This window comes from Antennarius striatus, chromosome 4 (assembly GCF_040054535.1).
Source record: "Antennarius striatus isolate MH-2024 chromosome 4, ASM4005453v1, whole genome shotgun sequence".
NCBI classification, from domain to species: domain Eukaryota; kingdom Metazoa; phylum Chordata; class Actinopteri; order Lophiiformes; family Antennariidae; genus Antennarius; species Antennarius striatus.
Window position 1 is genome coordinate 1302180 of NC_090779.1, and position 20465 is coordinate 1322644.

A 20465-nucleotide genomic window follows, 5' to 3' on the forward strand; every position below is an offset into this window, starting at 1 on the left:
AAAATCGTTTACCGGTCATTTTCTAGTCCCAAAACAACATATGCTTATTTTGTGTGCAAATATAAAAATTCCACTCTAAACACTAAGACTTCAACTGGTGTCCTCATTAAGCATTGGTGGTTCCAGACAGCTGGGATGTCTGCTGACTCTGTTGCAGTTGCTGGAACTTCACGTTCATTACATCAACTACAGCTTGTTTCATGGCACATTTTTCCTGAAGGGCTGGTCATATTTTCTCTATCTGCTTTGTAAGGAAGTCTATTTTGCTTTTGAAGAATGCTCTTGAGTCTCCCACTTTCTTTTCTACATAGTATCCTGTCCCTATATCCACCAAAACATTTTCCACATCATCTAATGATCCAGGGACATACATAGAGCTGGTCATTGGCACAAGCAATTCTTTTCCTTTATTGTTTTTATTCATGTTTATTATTCATTCATATTCATTCAAACTCTCTTTCGCTTCTTCATACTTGGATTGGACAACATTGAGCTGACTTATTGAAGACATCATGAACTCAATCTGCTTATCTAGCTGGCTTTTCAGTCCCTCTAGTTGAGGCAGGGAGAGGTCTGTGAGATTGGCAGCCATGTTGACAGCGTGACGGTAATCGACCAGTCTTAGATAGTGAGAAGATGCGTGAGGAATGGAGGAGAAGTGTGCTGGTGCCCATTTTTAAGAACAAGGGAGATGTGCAGAGTTGTGGCAACTACAGAGGAATAAAGCTGATGAGCCATACAGTGAAGTTATGGGAGAGAGTAGTGGAAGCTAGACTAAGGGCAGAAGTGAACATTTGTGAGCAGCAGTATGGTTTCATGCCAAAAAAGAGTACTACAGATGCAGTATTTGCTTTGAGGATGTTGATAGAGAAGTACAGAGAAGGCCAGAGGGAGCTGCATTGTGTTTTTGTAGATCTGGAGAAAGCTGATGACAGGGTGTCCAGAGAGGAACTGTGGTATTGTATGAGGAAGTCTGGAGTGGCAGAGAAGTATGTTAGAGCGGTGCAGGACATGTATGAGGACTGTAAGACAGTGGTGAGGTGTGTGTAGGTGTGACAGAGGAGTTCAAGGTGGAGGTGGGACTGCATCAGGGATCAGCTCTGAGCCCCTTCTTGTTGCTATGGTGATGGACAGGCTGACAGACGAGGTTAGACAGGAATCTCCATGGACTATGATGTTTGCAGATGACATTGTGATCTGCAGTGAGAGCAGGGAACAGGTGGAGGAGAAGCTAGAGAGGTGGAGGTTTGTCCTGGAAAGGAGAGGAATGAAGGTTAGCCGCAGTAAGACAGAGTACATGTGTGTGAATGAGAGGGACCCAAGTGGAAGAGTGAGGTTACAGGGAGAAGAGATCAAGAAGGTGGAGGATTTGAAGTACTTAGGCTCAACAGTCCAGAGCAATGGAGAGTGTGGAAAAGAGGTGAAGAAGCGTGTCCAGGCAGGATGGAACGGGTGGAGGAAAGTGTCAGGTGTGATGTGTGATAGAAGAGTTTCAGCTAAAATGAAAGGAAAGGTGTACAAAACTGTGGTGAGACCAGCGATGTTGTTTGGTCTAGAGACAGTGTCCCTGAGGAAAAGACAGGAGACAGAGCTGGAGGTAGCAGAGATGAAGATGCTGAGGTTCTCTCTGGGAGTGACCAGGATGGATAGGATCAGGAATGAGTCCATCAGAGGGACAGCACATGTTAGAGGTTCTGGAGATAAAGTCAGAGAGGCCAGACTGAGATGGTTTGGACATGTCCAGAGGAGAGATAGTGAATATATTGGTAGAAGGATGCTGAGTTCTGAACTGCCAGGCAGGAGGCCTAGAGGAAGACCAAAGAGGAGGTTTATGGATGTAGTGAAAGAGGACATGAAGGTAGTTGGTGTGAGAGAAGAGGATGAGAAGACAGGGTGAGATGGAGGACACTGATTGGCTGTGGAGACCCCTGAAGGGAAAAGTTGAAAGGAGAAGAAGAAGAAGAAGAAGAAGAAGAGGAAGAAGATTTTTTTTTGATTTTTGCAAAAACACTTTAATCTCATTCAAACATTTTGCAGTTTTACATTAGATGAAAGCATTTAAGTGCCTCAGAACATCTTTTCCAAACAAACTTCAATCACATTTAACATTTAGAACATTTAGAACATTTAGAACATTTTACAAATTTTCATTAGATGAAATTTCAAAAACACTAAACACTCAAAAACATTAAACACCAAGAAACAAATGGAAATACAATATAAGAATTAGTGCATTATAACAGGAAGTTTGCAAAAGTGAGGTGATCATCAACTACAGTCCATAGGACATTTTTGTGACACCACATGTTCCTAAAGTTATTCAGGTCTTTTGTCAATTTATAGAAACCAGATTCTAGTTTTAAGCGACATCTGATGTTACAGCAGAAAACAGGAGCTGCTTCTAGAACAGTATTGTTTTCAGTTCTCCTTTTTCTGGTCACGTAAATTGCAAGTTTTGCCTCCCCAGAAATAAAATGTAAAAGCTGCCACTTTCTCTGATTCCATCTATTGTACCCAGCACCGTAGATGGATTTCCTGATACTAAAGTTTTCATTGAACAAGTTAAAAACATTGGTCAGAAGAGTGAAGAGTACTGAAGTCTCCCACACCCACTGAAAGCATGAAAGACTGTCTCCTGAAGGGGACAGAAGGGACACTGGCTGGACACCGCAGGGTTAAAAACAGAGATAAAGCATTGAACCGATGCACCATGTAAAATCCTCCACTGGAGGTCGGCTGTTTTTTTCTTGAGGGGGGGTTTGTACAGAAGTCTCCACTGCGGGTCAGGTCCACTTCCCGTCCTCCTGTTGGCCCAGGTAGTGGGGGCTCTGTTACACAGGTTTTTCTTGTTGATCACTTTTACGCATTGTTTGTACAGTATTTTTTTGTTGGCCGTGTGCAGGCTGATCTGTCGTTCATCTCCGAGGAGAGGACCCTCCAGTTCTCCAAACAGGGGACTGATGTGGAAGAAGAAGAAGAAGCACTTTAGAACTTTACAAGTTTTGCTCACTTGAACCTGCTCGAAACATTTCTTGCATTTGTTTCACATGTTTGACAAGATGGAGAAAAACAGTGCCCGCCTTTGCCACTGAGGTCTGTCATGGTTCATTGCTCTATGTGCATATGCTGAGTCTGTGCAGATGTTGGCAGACTTTCCTAGAGTAACCGTTATGGCAGTGGAGAGTGCTGTGAGTTCAGCTGATTGAGCTGTGACAGGTTGTGTAATGGCATCTGCAGCTAGAATAATGTGTTTTCAATTATTTTGCTGTTGAACCACTGCAAATGACACATACTTTCTGTTGTCCCCTTTAGCAGCAGCATCATGGAAAAGTTTGAGATCTGAATGATTCAGTAGCTCATTCTGTGAATCAGTCCAGACTTTTATAAAGCAACATGTGCACAGTCACATGGGAGTCCTTCTGGTGGAGTCACTTCTCTAGTCATATTGATTTCACATCAGGAAAATGTGATGTGGGGTGTAATGAGGGTAGCATAAAGTTCTGAATTTCTGAAGGTTATGAAACTGAACAGGGTGGATTTGAGAGATGCTGCTACTCCATGTTCCATGTTGGTCTTGAGGGGACTCAAGTTTATTACAGTTTTTCTTGATTGCTTACACACATTTTGTGAAAGTGTGCTTCACACTCTCAGAACTCTACACACAAATCCAGACACACACACACACACACACACACACACACACACACACACACACACACACACACACACACACACACACACACACACACACACACACACACACACACACAATGGTCAAAACCTCTCATTTCTCTTGCATAATGAAGCTTTACTTTCAAAACAATGTTATCTCCTCTCAGAATGTTTTGTTGTCCGATGACAAACACAAACCATCAAATGAGTCGACATTTATGAGAACCATTTGAACACTGATGTGCTCAATGTGAAACACTGATGAATGGAAACACGTCTTCTCCTTTCATCATAAGGACTCGGGCCTTTTTTGTTCAGTGTTACACTCACTACAGACAGTACAGAAAAAAAGTGTTGTAAAAATATTTTAGAACATTGTTTTTATACTCAGAACAGACAAATACACTGAAACAAATATATTTTATTTTTCCCAACAAAAACAATGTACACAGTATCAGTTAGCTATTGTTTAGCTGGAGCTCTCCATGTTAGCAGTGTAGCATTAGCTCCATAGAACAAGGTAGCTTTTATTTTCATATGTTTGGTATGAAGTCTGACAGTTTGTTTGATCTATTCTTTCTCTGTTTTGGTAAGTTTATGTATCACTATATATGTTTGAGATTATTGATTGTCCCGTGACCCGCTGCGGCGAATACAGCGTAAGAAAATGGATGGATGGATGGATTATTGATTGTAATTTAAGTAGTTGAGAAGGGGTAGGTTTACATAAGCTTATGCTTGGCCCTACTTTTTGGAGTCATGTGTGAGTCATTGGTTTGACTGTTATTGTCGTTTTGTCAACTTTCAATGGTCTTGCTTGTTTTTCTGTTCAGTCTAATTTTTGTTAGACTTCTGTACGACCACTTGTACAAAATAAAAAAGCATTCATTCATGAAGTCTGCTTTAGCCACATAGTCCTTAGGAGGTTTGGAGTGAGAAAGAATGATCTGTCTTTGAGAGTTCTTCAGGGTCAGAGTTGGGTGTGATCAGCCAAGAAATTCAGCTTGCGTGTGACCGAACTGAATTTTGGACCTCAAACTTTGTAGCCAACAGAAGTCGAGGTGCCCTTGAGCAAGGCATCGTCCCCTTTGTGAGGAGCGGCCCGCCATACTACCTCTCATGTGCATGCTTAGTTAGCCCCCTGTGGGTGTGTCACGGGTCTGTTCATATGCATATGATTAACAAAAGAAGGACTAATACTAATAAACAATCCAATAATGATTGCTGTAGGGAAATTATTTCTTCTACACTCTAAATAGTCACACATGTATATACTGTATATTGTACAGACTTGCACACACACAGAACCTGTAGGCATGCAGATAATGGGAGGTAAAGTGGCGACCAGCTCTCACATGGGACGCATGACAAACAGCTTCTTAGCACCTTGGCAGTGCTAAGAAGGTGAACTGTACCGTCCCACTACCACTTCACAATCCAAATGTTTTGACCCACCCAGGTCTTGAAACAGTGACCCTCTGGTCCCCAGCCCAAGACTTAGTGGACTCAGCTACTGCCGCATCTGAGCTGAGAAACTTCCTCCTGGAGTTGACCATCATCTCCTTAGTCTCACTGTTGCTTCTGTGGAGCCAAGTTAACTCAAATCAGTAAACGTAGTCCTTGACGGTCTTCTAAATCATCTATGTGAAACCTGAAAAGCCATCAATGAACAGTGGAGGAGATCTCTGCCATCACATGTCCTGCACATTCGATGTAGTTTTGAATGTGACAGGCGTGGTTAGGACACAAATGCAAGACACCTATAGAGAAGTCCACATTCACAGTTTTAATCATCAAAATCCTACAACAGGTAGGCAGAATATCAGGCAAGGAATGGACAAACATTCAAAATTCAGGAAGCAAACAAATTCATATGGAAGTCCAAGAAAACTGAAGAGTAGGATTAGTCGATGACAGTGATAATAAAGACCAAATTCTTTCATCGCTGATGGATCTGACCACTGACGACTTTGTTCTCAACCAATCAGAGGCTTCTCAAATTCCATGGTAAGAGTGATGGAGGTGCAGGCAACACAGGCCTAGAACGTTCACTCATGGAGGTTGTTGAGGTGATCTAGAGCTGGCACCCCAGTCCCAGTCAGATACACAGTGTTCTTGTGAGGACATACGATATTTACATCAGCAGACCGTACGGTATGGTCGCACAAACAAGGGAAAACAGGATATTGCAGTTTCTTGGTGGCCCTAGACCAAAAGAGAGGTGAGGCAATTCTTGGGCTGTTGAGATATTATCTGCAGTCTGCTCTTGTCTTTACACACCTGATCAGCCATCTGACCAACCTGAAGGCTCAGGTCAAATGGAAAGGTCAGTGGAGGAACCAGTCGCTGCTCCTACTCAGTCACACTTACTGCAAGTCCTTTCTTCTTTGAGTATTGCAGGCTGTTGCATCAAGTATCATGCTGTGTTAGCCTTGCTTCGGAGTGTATGTGAGTCGGTTGTTCACATGTAGAATAAAATCCCACTGTTAACTCGTTCTTCAGCACCTCATGACTCTGGTTCAGACTGTACTCAGGTGTATTCAGTTCCTTTTTCTGCTTAATCACTGTGCTTTGTTTGGTTCTCCTACAAAGACTGTAAATTCCCAACACCTCATGTATTGTGAGAAAAGAAAAACCAGGATCAAATTCCCTGTTTGTGTGCATGAACTTGATGAACAAAGCTCAGTTCAGGCCAAATTTTAAAAAGCTATCAGTTAGCTTACAAAGCCTTAATGTACTGATCCCTTTTTAAGAGCTCATTAAGCTCATTAAGACATTTTCTATGTCCAGATTTTTGTTTCAGTCATATCATTCCTTGTATTATTCCAGGTATTTTGTTTTGAACTTATTCCCCTTTCTAACTACATTGCATGTGCTGAACTGGAGATGTAAGGGACATGTCTGATAACACAGCTGAAAAGTTCACATTAATGTTTATTTTTTCTTTTGTTAAAAATACTTCTATGATGTCATTGGTGTACTTCCTGCAGAACCCTTGTGTAATATCATAAGAGCAACTGACACTACTTAGTAATGGTGAGCCGGTACCTTTTTGACTAGAATGATGCACACATTTCTGTTATTAATATGTATCATATAAAATACATGAATGATACTAATTAGAAATTATTATTAGAGTAGAAGAAAATTGGGTAAAAGAACCCAACATAATCAAAGAAGAAAACAGCATTTCCGCTCTTCCGGTGTAATTTCCTCCATCATAACATTTTGTTGACTTGATCTGTGAAACTTTGCCTGTTTGTGTGAAGACTTTTCTCTTTATCTTTAATGAAAATGTCTCAACCATTTTCAAAAAAAATAAATCTGATGGCATTTTGATTTGTGGAATACATGTATTAAATGTCTGTATTAATTTCTTTTCTTTTTTTGCATTACAGAAGCACAACTTTCCCATCAACTACACCATAAGAGTTCATTCTTATGAAGTCTTTAAACTGTCAAACATCAGCACAATGGTAAAGTCCTTACATTTTCTCTTGTTTTTCATTTCCTGGTGAAGGATGATGATGATGATGTTATTGCAGTTTTATTTCACTGGTCAGCCATTTAACTATGGAGACAAACCTGCACGTTCATAGTTTTCGTCCATGTTACTGCTTCTCTGTGTTCCCACCTCTGTACTGATACAGCACTACCTTGACATATGAGCGACTCATCATATGAGTTTTTTGAGATATGAGCAATCGCACAGTCCATAGTTTTACTTGACAAACCAAAATCTGAGTGACGAGTCATGCCCCGGGACACAAGCGCTGGTTGGCCAATGGGTAAACATCAGCTGAGACTACATCTCGGTCTTTCTCACATCTGTACTCCCCTTGGTTTCTGTAGAATAACGTTGAAGCTTGTGTGTGCTTGTGACTTTTGCATTTCTTTTTATACTTTGTCACTCTTTGTCACTTTGTACATCCATTGATTGATAAAAAGGCTGAGCCACATCATGTTTTAGTCAATTAACAAATATTTCAGGACTCAGACCTTTTTGTTAAAGTGCATTGAGGTTTTTGGACATACACCTGGTTAAGGCTATAGGGACCAGTGTGATTTCAAAGGAGATGATATAAAATTCAGAAATCTTGTCTCTACTCGTCTATATTTTCCACAAAGACGATAAAAGAAACCTTTCACCCATAACACATACGTCTTTCTGCAGCACACCAACGATAAGGCTGTTGCTGAACCTGCATGAAGAGAGGTGTGGGGAAATGTATCCCAATAGGAGAGAGGATGAGAGGACAGGACAGGATATGATGCTCTTATCAATCTCCACAGGGGAATTTAATTTGTAATCAAGACCAACATGCATCAACAAGTCTGTGTGGAGTGTGTCAGGACACAGTACAATAGACAACATTCAGCAATAAATAGATATCCCTCAGGCGTAGGCATTTACAGTGATGTTGTCAAAAGGCTCTTTGACTAAGGGTCTTAACAAAATGAACTTAGCCTGCACTCATGGGGCAACTGGTCCACCAATTGACCTTGTAAAAAAATAATATTTTACTGGTTTGTTATCTAATGCTTGTTGCATGCTGAATGCATATTGCAGAGGTGAAGACTTTTCTATCAACTGATGAGAAGAACACAAGAGTTGGCCAAGGAGTGAATGTTGCAATGACCACTAGGCCACAATGCTGCGCAGCGTCACAAAATCCTTTACGAGCTTCCATCCAGTGAATGACAGAGTTGAGTCAACTTGAGCTTCACTGTGGGTGGGTGTAGCGCAGCTCACTAGGTCCTGGGCTGGGGACCCGAGGGTGGCCGGTTCAAGGCCCGTGTTAACCCAAAACATTAAGAATGTGACCTCGCAGTGGGAGGTGCCAACTCACCTCCTGAGCACTGCCAAGGTTCCCTTGAACAAGGGAGCGCACCACATCAAGGTTGCCCTCTGCTCCACCTCCCAATGTGTATATTGCATGCCTATGGGCCCCCTGTGTGTGTTTGTTTCAGGGTCCTGTACACATACATATATACATGTCTAAAACTTTTGCTTTTTCCCAATTACTTGTTCTGCCCCTGTCCTGGTTTTTGCTTTGGCTTTCTGTCCCTGACCACAACTTTTTGCCCTACCTGGACTCAGTTTGTCTCACATCTGTTCTGTGATCACTGACTCTCATGAGTCCTGGAATAAAAGGTCATTGTGGACTTACCTGCCAGAGAGTATAATATTTGGATCCAAGATCCATCCCAGTACAGCTGTTAAAGTAATCAGTCAGCTTCTGTATGTACACCTGGTGCTTCATCCAGTGAAAGTGCATAAACCCAAGCAGTTTTATACCTGCCATACACTTTGTGTTGTACAGTAATCCCTCTCGCATTCACGCATCAACATGCACGGCTTCACTACAACGCTGATTTTTAGTAGGTAGTCACGTGATACCGTACGTGCATTCTATTGGCTGATGACTCATGGAATTGTGCTGCGTTCCGTGAGTCTCGGAACACAGCGCAATTCCGTGAGACACAAAGGTGCTTTAAACAGTCTATCAGGGTGTTTTAAAGGTAATACAGATAGAAGGTGGTTTAATATCAATATGGGGGGGTTCAGAAATGTTTAAATTACAGTAAATAAATAAATAGTTTGCTGCTGTATCACGGAACTTTGATTTTGCGGGTTGTTCCTGGAGGGCATAAACGGCGAGTATCGAGGGATTAGTGTATGTGGAATCCAATGAGAAGTGAGATCGTGACAGACTTTGGCATTTTTTATCCACGTCATCTGTTGGTTGCTGATAATTCCCCGTAAAGATGGCACATATACCCAGGTAGAGAGATATTCTTGATATGAAAGAGAACTGTGTGTTAATACTGATAACGCAGTTGTGTAACTGTAATCTAATCTAATGTAATCTAATCTAATTTATTGTTATTTTTATTTTGAACATTCACATTTTTTTACTTTATTTTTCAACTCTTCAGAGGTTACAGGCAGAGGATTTGGTTCTTCAGAGGTTGTGGTTCCTCGTCAACCAAGGAGTTTTAAAGAAGGTAGGAATATAACAGTAAAAGTGCAATATGTTTAAACTATTTCCTGTAGGTTTACTGAAATGTATTGTATCTGAATACATCAGAAACATACATTGATTTAATGGATGATATTAAATATATTTTCCAAATCAGTGGTACTATCCATGAAGTTTTTGACTTTGTTGGCAAAAAGGGGGAAAAGAAAGTAGACAAGTAGATGTTTGCTTCCTGATGTCATGAGAAGAGGAGAAAATAATTCCAATATGAATTCCAGAAAACCCAAAGAGAACCCATGCAGACTCAGAGAGTACATACAAACTCTGCACAGAAAGGGTTAGGGTCAGGGTTAGGGTTAACCCTGACCCTAACCCTAACCCTGACAGGAGCAGTATAGAAGTTCAGAATGCGTAGGAACCATTACTCTTCAGTATTTATTATGTTTGAGGCATTGATAACTGTACATAAATATAGGAAACGACTGCAACCATGAAAAAAATTACTAAACTAAACATACTAAATTGTACTTATACTAACATACTAGACAGAAATTTTACTTAAATATCAATAATTACAATTATAACTTAAGTATCATGAATAAATCGTAAATGGTTCCAACACAGATTATAAAGAGAAGATGTTAGTTAAAAAATTAAGAAGAATAAAGAGTAGTTTGGGCATTTTTCTCAAGTTTTTTCAAATCTTTATAAAAAAAAAAGTTTTCTGAGGAACAACAGAAAATTAAAATCATAAATCATGCACAGTAGACACTGGTATGTTAAAAACTATCAAATGTTTAGTGGCTTCATCAAATCTGCAATAGTTTACCAAGGATCTATAGGATCTTAGAACATCAGGAACTGTAGTTCTACAGATTTATCCTCAGTAGTTTAGCTTTTCTTTGGTGTAAAAAAAAGTGCACAGATTCATAGGTGTGTTTTGTGTTGTGTACTTGTGCACGTGCTGTGAAAGTCCTCATATTTAAACCCTTTCCAGGCACATGAATACTGTGAAATCTTACAAAGAAAAGCATTAAAAATGTCTAACATGCACTTTGCAATCACTTTTGTTGAGAGGTAACTCTATGTTGTCTTGCCCAAAAGACAAATTGGAAAATGATTTTCAAATTTACTGCAGATTATCCGGGTCTTGCCTGAAAAACATCCTTCACGTTCGTATGCCTCTGAGTTGGAAAGAAGGTTCAAGGATGCAGAAGGAGTCTTTGTACAGTCACATCCCGCTGAGGTAAGCTGAAGTTCATCTGTACCACAGCTCAGTCAAATTCACCGACAGATAACACACTGTTCAGTTGAATACTTGACTGACCCCTGCCTGGTTAGGTGCAGCGTAGGACACAAATGTATATACATAAATGCTATTACCTTGCCCTTTTTAAGTGGATCACCTTCTAAATTTAATTCCTGGACATGGTTTCTCATCTGTGCTGGTGTTCTATCAGGCATTATGCTCTAGGTTTTAGAGTTTGAATCTACATCCACATCAGCCCTGTGATGGAAGAAATGAAAAAAACAACAACAAAACAACAAAACAACAACCTTTATAGCCTAGTTTCCAAATGTCAGTAATGATATTTTCAACATAAAGTTGTCTCTTTAGTGATTAATGCCCTGCGGCGTTGTGTCTTAAGTCAGGGGATAACAAGTCACAGTCAGATCAGATGACTGAGTTTTGATCCATGACTAATTTGTTCTTCCTGGTGACTACAGTTAAATATCTATCCTCTAATTTCCACCACTACATTTACAATTAAGGTGACTTGAAAGAGGAAGTAAGTTTTTTTATTTATTATTATTTAACACTGCAAATGTGTTCAGTGTGTGTGTGTGTGTGTGTGTGTGTGTGTGTGTGTGTGTGTGTGTGTGTGTGTGTGTGTGTGTGTGTGTGTGTGTGTGTGTGTGTGTGTCTGTGTGTGATTGTATGACACTATTAAATATGACATATGGCTTCATCCAAATGAAAGTGAATGAAAGATGTTGGAAGACGGGGCGATGGCCACCCCTTATTCAGCTTCTGTGATTCCTTCAGGATGTGATGACATGTGCTCCTCACATAACTACCATAAATAATGCTTTAAATCATACTGCTAGGAAGTTCCTATAGAATGCATCTCACGTGTCTCTCTACTTTTATTAACCTGAGTTTATTGGTCTTGCTTTCACAGGTCTTTCAGCAGGAACTTCCGGAGACTATTCAGGAAGCCTGGGACCACTTAACAGAAGAGCCTGACAGAGTTCTGGAGTCCAGATGGAGATTTGCTACCCCTAAAGCCCTCCTGGACAACTTCTGCCACACCATGCACTGCCTCTTCAGTGAATGCTTTTGCAGCAGAGAACAGCAGCAGAACTGTGAGTTTGGCAAAGCAAGTGTTAAAAATCCTCCGATGACACCACCGTAGGATGGAACTAACAGCCAATCTAACAAATAAGCAAACAAACAAACAAACAATAGTATGTAAATTTCTAAATCATTGAATATTGGACAAAATCAAGCATCTACATCTAAAGACAAGGGACACTCAAGACAAACCAAACACTTATGTCTTCAGCAACTATAACAGTCCACGGTTGTAAACAGTACACACCAAAAACACAAGAGTAGATAACATAAAATAAATTAAACCATAAATATAAGTGATAAAAATAATGAAATGAATAAATGATAATAAAACAAATAATAATAAATAATAAAATCTGACATATCATGACCAGTTGTCTCTTTGTTTTGATTGTGTTTCATACTTGAGAAGCCACAGGGTTGAACTGAAGGGAGTTGAACTATCCAGTCCAAAGACTAATCCTCAGCTACACTGTCCAGACCAATTACACTCTCAGGATAAGGACCCCACATCTTGTAGAACTTATTTACTGATCCTATTAGACTATGTCTAATATTTTCTAGTGGAAGAACAGGGTGTCCTTTTCCCAGTGGATGTGTTTGGGTTGAGACGCTTCCTTCCATTTCAGTAGGATGGAGTGGTGCGCAAAAAAATAAATAAAGCAAAGGCCAGAATCTTAGGATTTGCTGCAGTTGAAGTTCCCCTGGGGCTGCCCCAAATAGTTCCGTAAGAGAATTTTGGTCAATTTTTTGGTTTAGGATTTCAGAGATAGTCTCATAAAGCACCAAGAAGGAGCTGCCTGCCACTCTACCTCCCCTGCATGCCTACAGGCCCCTTTGTGTGTGTGTGTGATACAGGGGCCTGTACTCACATATATGTATGCATGCGTTTGTAATCAGTAGCTAGAGTGTGCTTCTTAATTTCCCTTCGGGGATCAAACCAGTATATAAAATTAAAAAAAAAAAAAAAAAAAATTAAACTGAACACCAAAAAGCTTCTAGAGAGGGACAGGACCAGTGCATATTAGCGAGGATTAGCAAGGACTCTGCACACTTAGATTTATCACACATTAGAGAAACATTTTGATTTACTTTTGAAAGTTTTACTTTGGACAGATGGACATGGTGCAGAAACATATACTGGATAAGGGAGTAATGTTCACACATACTGTAGAAGGGCTTAAGAATTGAGTCCCAGCCATTATCTGGAAAGCCGAGATCCATTATCTGGAAAGCCTAGGTCAGAGGTCACAACTCAAAATGTTCGAAGAGCTATATTGGACCCAAAAAAACTACAATCAAATCTGTCTGAAACAACAAAATAATTAAGCCTTATATAAGCCTTATATGAAGGCAACAAAGGCTGTAAGTGCATATTAGCTATATTAGCCCACTATCAAAATGACTAAGTAGGTTACAAATACATTCATGATTAAATGTTTATTACATCCCGCTTCAAAGTGGGGATGTATTGTGAATGTCAGTGTCGTCCGTTCGTCTGTCTGTTAGTTAGTCCACCAAATATCTTTGCAACTTTTTGAGTACGTATTCACTATGGACCCCAAGAAAGTGACGGAGAAAAGAGGAAAAGAAAAGACAAAGAAAAGAGTTTTTTTGTCCGTACAAACAAAGTGAGAGATCATACAAAAAGCCTGAAAAAGGGATGCGTTTGGTTGATCTCACCAAAGAATATGGCCGTAATGCATCTACAATCACCACGTTATTAAAACTAAAGGAAGTTTAAGGAGTTTAAGGCATCAGGTGGGTGGTTGGAGAAGTTCAGGAGGAGGACTGGAATTCACTCTGTTGTTCAGCATCGTGAGATAGGAGCGCATGAACCAAAGAGGGCAAAAAACAATGGGGACAGCAGTTAAAAGGTAAATGACCGTCATTATTATTCTTCACTCTATTCATTGTTTTTTACGTTATGCAGCACTCTCATTTATTGTGTAATAATCTAATCGTAACATGTATTTGTTACATTTTTGATGGATTTTTATGCTTTATAAAACATTTATGTCTGAATTTTTGTGGGCATGGAACAGATTAGGGCATTTGCATGGAAATCGCGTCTCTACTTACATAATTTATAAAGGAATAAAGCTGATGAGCCATACAATGAAGTTATGGGAGAGAGTAGTGGAAGCTAGACTAAGGGCAGAAGTGAACATTTGTGAGCAGCAGTATGGTTTCATGCCAAAACAGAGTACTACAGATGCAGTATTTGCTTTGAGGATGTTGATAGAGAAGTACAGAGAAGGCCAGAGGGAGCTGCATTGTGTTTTTGTAGATCTGGAGAAAGCTGATGACAGGGTGTCCAGAGAGGAACTGTGGTATTGTATGAGGAAGTCTGGAGTGGCAGAGAAGTATGTTAGAGCGGTGCAGGACATGTATGAGGACTGTAAGACAGTGGTGAGGTGTGTGTAGGTGTGACAGAGGAGTTCAAGGTGGAGGTGGGACTGCATCAGGGATCAGCTCTGAGCCCCTTCTTGTTGCTATGGTGATGGACAGGCTGACAGACGAGGTTAGACAGGAATCTCCATTGACAGTCTGAAGAAAGATTCAACTAGGCCCAAGGCACATCCTTTTAACACGTCATCGTCCCAATTTCAAACACCACAAAAATTCTGGTCCCACTACAGACCATCTCCTCCCCTTCATTCACCGACTTGCTGACCTAGCCCCCCCCCAAAAAAAGACTCATTGTACCCCCTGATTGCACGAGGAACAAAAGAGAATCTCAATCTCTCTGTTGAGGCGCTGCGTGACAGCAATCTATCACTGAAGGAGCTCCTCTGCTGGGAGAAGGTGGTGCGTGCAGGGGGTGGCTGGTGTTCTCCAGGATGGCTCTGAACTTGGACATGGTCGTCCTCTCTAGTCTCCACAGAGTCCAGGTTCTGATTGACTACAGGACCAGGTCTGTGGATGAGTCTGTTAAGATGTTCCTTGTCCCTTTTTCTGGCACTACCTCTCGAACACACAATGTCCTATGACAGCACACTGAGCACTACGGATTGATAGAACATGCAAAGGAGCTTAGGGCAGATGTTGAAGGACGCCAGTCTCCTCAGGAAGTATATCCTATTCTGCCCCCTCTTGTACACACAGTCCATATTGAATGACCAGTCCACCTTGCTGTCTAACTGCAGTCCCAGGTACTTATAGTTTCCTACTACCTCCACCTCTCGGCCCTCGATGACCACTGCCTGTGGAGAAGGGATTTCCCGCTGGAAATCCAGCACCACCTCCTTTGTCTTGGAGGTATTCAGCTGGAGCTGGTTCTGTTGGCACCACTCCACGAAGTCGGCCACCAATACCCTGTACTCCCCCTCATCACCCTCCCTGATACATGCCACAATTGCAGTGTCATCAGACTACTACTATATGTGGCATATATCCAAGTTGTACTTGAAGTCCATGATGTAGAGGGTGAAGAGATGGGGGGCAGGGGGGCACTGTACCCTGTGGTGCCCCCATGCTGCTGGTAACCACTGATGACAAACAGTCCCTCATACGAACATACTGGGGTCTGTCTGTCAGGTCCACATCTATGAAAGCCAATTTCTCCTGCAGGAGCTGGGGCTGGATGGTGTTAAAGGTGTTCGAGAAGTCAAAGAAGAGCACCCTGACAGCACATTCCCCAACGTCCAGGTAAGAGAGCGCATGGTGGAGGTGGTACAGGACAGTGTAGTCACCCCCATCTGGGCCTGATGAGCTCCGGGATGAGTCAATCCAGGGTGTTCATCAAATGGGCAATAAGAGCGACTGGTCAATAGTCACTGAGTTCAGTAGGGCATCCATTCTTGGGCACGTTGATGATGCAGGCGGTCGTCCACAGTGAAAGGACCCTCCCTAGCCGCAGACTGAGGTTGTGTAGTTGCTGAAGAGGGTCTCCCAGTTCAGCAGCACAGCACAGGCTGGAAGGATTCTCGGGGAATCCTGGTCCAGTCTAGCCACCTTCTTAGGATGGAGCCTCCACAGCGCTGACGTCACCTGGTCTGCAGTGATAATGGTCTTAGTTGGCGGCCCGGCGGCGTAGTGGTTAGCACTGCTGCCTCACAGCAAGAAGGTCAGGGGTTCAAACCCTGTCATTTCCAACATGGCCTTTCTGTGACGAGTTTGCATTATCTCTCCTTGTCTGAATGGGTTTTTCTCCGGGTTCTCCGGTTTCCCCCCATTATCAGGAAAAACATGCATCTAGGGAATATTAGGTCATGTAGGACCATAGTAGTGGCGCGCCTGGGGTGCAGCGGCTCTGGACCAACTATCCATCTGGCCTTGAAATTTCGTTGTACCATCCCTGTGTTAGTAATATGACAAATAAAGTTTGACTTTGGTTGAGGTGGTAGCACGTGGCCCTGGTGGACCCAGTGAGGCTGTAAGTCCAGTGAGTGGACTGGTTGAAGTGGGTCCATTAGCGCAGTGGCTCTTGGAGTGGGCTGGGACAGAGTGTCACCGGTGGAAAGAAGGGAAACACAGTGGGAAGATGCATCGACAACACGGTCCCCTGGGCTGGTGGAGGTCTGGGATGAGGAGCAGGGAGTGGTGGGGCAGCTGAACCTATTGAAAAAGCTAGTCAGTTCATTTGCTTATTCCGTGTTCCCCTCCACAGTGCTGCATCTTTTGTGTGCGGTGATGCTTTTCATACCACTCCAGACCTCAAGCACCTGGTTACGGCCCAACTGGTTCTCCAGCCTCCTCCTGCATGCCTCCTTGGCCTCCCTTCATGTTGGTCTTGCCTCAACTCCTCTTTCTTCCTGCTCCTGGAAGCCTGCTTCTTCCTGTTCAGGACAGCCTTCACCTCCTTGGTTTACCCAGCTTTTATTATTGGGGTACCACCTGACTGTCCTGAGAGGGCACCATATCTACACAGAAATTCATATAATCTGTGACTGAGCCATCCCCTCAACGTTCTCCCCATGTTAGCCCACAACAACATCCCAATTGGTGGTCTGGAATCAATCATCAAGTGTCTCTTCAGCTTTTGGTGACCATGTCCTGACCTGCCGGGTTTTTGCTGGCAGCCGTTTCAAAAGCGGGATGTAGGTGGGCTGTAGGTGCACTAGGTTATGGTCTGATTTACCTCTTGGAGGTAGGGGGATTGCTGTGTATGCCCCCTTGGTATTGATGTAAAACAGATCAATGGTTCTGTTCTTCCTGGTGGGGCAGTCCACACACTGGACTATTGTGGAAAGTGACCTTTCTAAGGTGGTGGGCTTGACCCGCCACCAGCTAGTTTCTCTAGCCATTAGCCTAACCCTTTCAACACGTCCCGTTCGACAGCTGCGATGTGTCCATCAAAGATCGACGGGGATAAGGTTGCATATTACTAATTCTCCTTTGAGCCTCATGGACATGAACTCATCCCTGGAGTAGACTAGCCTAGTGCTATCCATTTTATAAGGTTGTGGAAATAAGAGACACACAAAATGTACACACACAAAACAATTGCTTAGAGCAGAGGAAAGCTGTTGCCTGCTCCAGCATGCGCACTAAACAGGCAGCATACCAAACCAGAGACAGACGGAGGGCTTGGCCCGGGTGAGATGAGCTGCCGTTAGTCTGGCCACCACACAGTTGACAGTCACTACCAACAGAGCGAAACCAGTCAACTCTATCTTTCTTGGCAAGTCACTGGAAAGGTCCAGGGCGGTATTAGTCCAAAATAGCTGTTGAGTTTAGCCCAAAAAGCAAGGACCTTAGCTTTAAGACGATAAAAGTTGTCAAGAACCTTGTTACCTGAAAGGAGTAGCAGCAGCCAAAATGTGCCAGCGTCCCCTCTTCTGTCTGTCGTTATTCATGTAGAATAACGACAGGCATTAGACTAAACTGAGGACCTGTAATCCCAATCATTTTAGCAGGGATTGATAAGTGCTGCATGATGTGAACAGTAATTACTCATGGAATTGAGCAAACACTGATTGTGGAGGAATTAAGATGCCTAAAGACGTGTCACCCCTCTTTTTTTTCAGACTGTAGTGCTTCTTACTGGAGAAAAGGCAAGAAGAAAAAGAATGAAGCAGAGAGAACAGCAGGATGAAGATGTCCACGATCACACTGATAAGAGATTGATGCCATGATCAAGTTATCTAGTATTCATGGCAGCAGATGGACTTTCTGCTAAAATCAAATAAAGCTCATTTGGGATCATATGTTAATGTTGCGAAAACCTTAAGAGAATACGATCTGCAGCAGTCTGCTGTCAGGAAGGCTACAGTGCTGATTGATGATTTCTCAGATGTGAAGCTTAAAATATGTTCATGTTCGCACGACCCGGACGTATGATCAGTATATTGGAGTATTTCTTTTTTATTATTTAAAGAGAAAGATTATTTAAGAGAACAACATTTCCTGACCTCATAACTTAAAACAGAAATAAAAAGAGGCTATATTTGCAGAAAAGCAAGACTAAAAGATTATAACAAAGTTGTTAAAATCACCACATGATCTTTGGACCTGTGGGGCGTTTTCCGAGATCAACATGCCACATGACAAACACATTTCAATATTTGTGCCTTCCATAACTATTTCTGTCAAAAAACATTAAAAGTGAGTACAACTGTTTTCTCTTCCATCCATTTTTCTTTTAACTTATAGTCTGTTTGCAATGTTATCCCCAGAACTACAGGCCCCATACTATATTTTTTTAAAAACTGTCAAAAGGTATGTTCACTGCAACATTTGATGTAAAGCTTATCATGTAAAGATAGAGATCTGAGCCTGGGAATATGACATGACATCATTTATCTATCCAATTTATGTATTTCAACATTAAACAACTGAATTATAATGCAATTTTTAATGAGTGACCAAACAGCATTTAAAGTAACCTAATGGTTAAAAAACTGTCTTTATTGTTCATAACCAGGCCCCAAATCTAGGTAATTTCAGTCTAATAGTTTTTAATAGGTACATTTTTTGAAAATCATTACATAATTAGATATAAAAAGTCCAAGATAATAGATGAACATAGTCCAGGCTTCTTCCCTCCTGGTATTCACTTAATATTGATTAGTAAAATAGATAGATAGCTAGTATATTTACCTTTTTATATTTATTTGTACAATTTCCTCCGGGATTAATAAAGTATCTATCTATCTATCTATCTATCTATCTATCTATCTATCTATCTATCTATCTATCTATCTATCTATCTATCTATCTATCTATCTATCTATCTATCTATCTATCTATCTATCTATCTATCTAAAATCTATCATATCAGTTCAAGCACAGAGCTCTAAAGATGTTTTATTCTTTCTAATCCCAAATTCAATCAAAGATTGTATCCTAAGTGATTTTACTCATTAAACTCTTGTTGCTGTTGAATGACTTATCAATCTGTCAGGTGTGAAGTAGAACACATTTATTACAAAGTAAAACAGAGCTGCCATTCTGTGGAAAAACAATTGTCATCCTGCACTAAAAATCTGGACTGGGCCCAATATACTGTCATTTACCTGTCCAATGCCATGTTAAATTCTCCAAAGTCAGTTAAGTCTGACCCTCTCCTTTGTAATAACTGATGTAAGTATGTATGAAGTGTCTTTCTGATCTCTCAGGTTCATTTTCACATGACCATTATTTTTTATCCTGTCCTCTTCAGAGAGACAACTTTTGTTAGAATCAGTGATCTCATGATGGCGACTGTTAACCATACTTCGCACCGTGAGTAGATGTTTGTACCTGCTGACAAGAAGAAGAAGAAGAAGAAGAAGAGGAAGAAGACTTTGATTTTTAAAAACGCGTTTATACATAAAAGTCGAAATATGTCGAAAATGTTGACACAAACTCCAAGAGATTCACACCAAACAGGAGCTCACATTTCAAAAACAAGTAATATAATATTTTGGAACGTAAGCAAAATATACATGAATTAAACCAACCACTGAACACAAGTTCCTCCCTCAACACAGTGAGGAACTTTGTAAAAGTGTCTAAATTATTCCTAGCTCTGAAACAGCTAAAACTGATTCTGATTCTTGTTTGACACATTCTTCTTCAAATGTCTTCTGCACTGCAGTCAGATGAACCTTTAACCTTTTTCCTCCTGCTAGGATTAATCACCATCTTTGCTTGGCTCAGAAGAAAGTTTAGGAATCTGCCAATCATTTTTTGGATTCTTGCTACGTTTCAAACCAATTATGTACATCTGTTTGTCAAAAACACGACCGAATGAGAAAAGATTCTCTCTAAAAACAGGAACAGATTGCTGAGTCTCCGATTGTCAAGGAAGCAGTAAAAAATAGTTTCTCTGCAAGAACAGAACATACAGTTTTCCAACATATTTGGATTCAAACTCAAAATAAAACTGTTGACGTCCACAGCGCTGTGTAAACTCCTCCACTGGACATCCCCAACCTTCTTTGTTAACGGTTGTTAACGGTGATATTCCCGGTTTAAAGGGACAGTGAAGTCAAAATGAACCGGGTCTGTGTTTGAAGTACATAAGT

At 41.3% G+C, this 20465-nt stretch overlaps 1 protein-coding gene and 1 pseudogene across 3 annotated transcripts in view; one reads left to right on the forward strand and one right to left on the reverse strand.

Moving 5' to 3' along the window:
* il34 (interleukin 34) overlaps positions 1-18802 on the forward strand; it is a 59873-nt gene extending 41071 nt beyond the window's left edge. For 2 of the 3 annotated variants that reach the window (XM_068313020.1, XM_068313019.1), the window contains 5 exons: positions 7071-7148; positions 9613-9681; positions 10795-10902; positions 11840-12023; positions 17985-18802. In XM_068313020.1, coding sequence (XP_068169121.1) covers positions 7071-7148; positions 9613-9681; positions 10795-10902; positions 11840-12023; positions 17985-18052 — 507 coding nt within the window. In that variant the 3' untranslated portion in view covers positions 18053-18802. Of the gene's footprint in view, positions 1-7070; positions 7149-9612; positions 9682-10794; positions 10903-11839; positions 12024-15585; positions 15664-17984 lie in introns of all 3 variants that reach the window. The other variant, XR_011035193.1, reaches the window with a different exon arrangement.
* On the reverse strand, positions 17-613 carry LOC137594376 (prefoldin subunit 5 pseudogene; annotated as a pseudogene).
* Positions 18803-20465: the final 1663 nt, after the last annotated feature.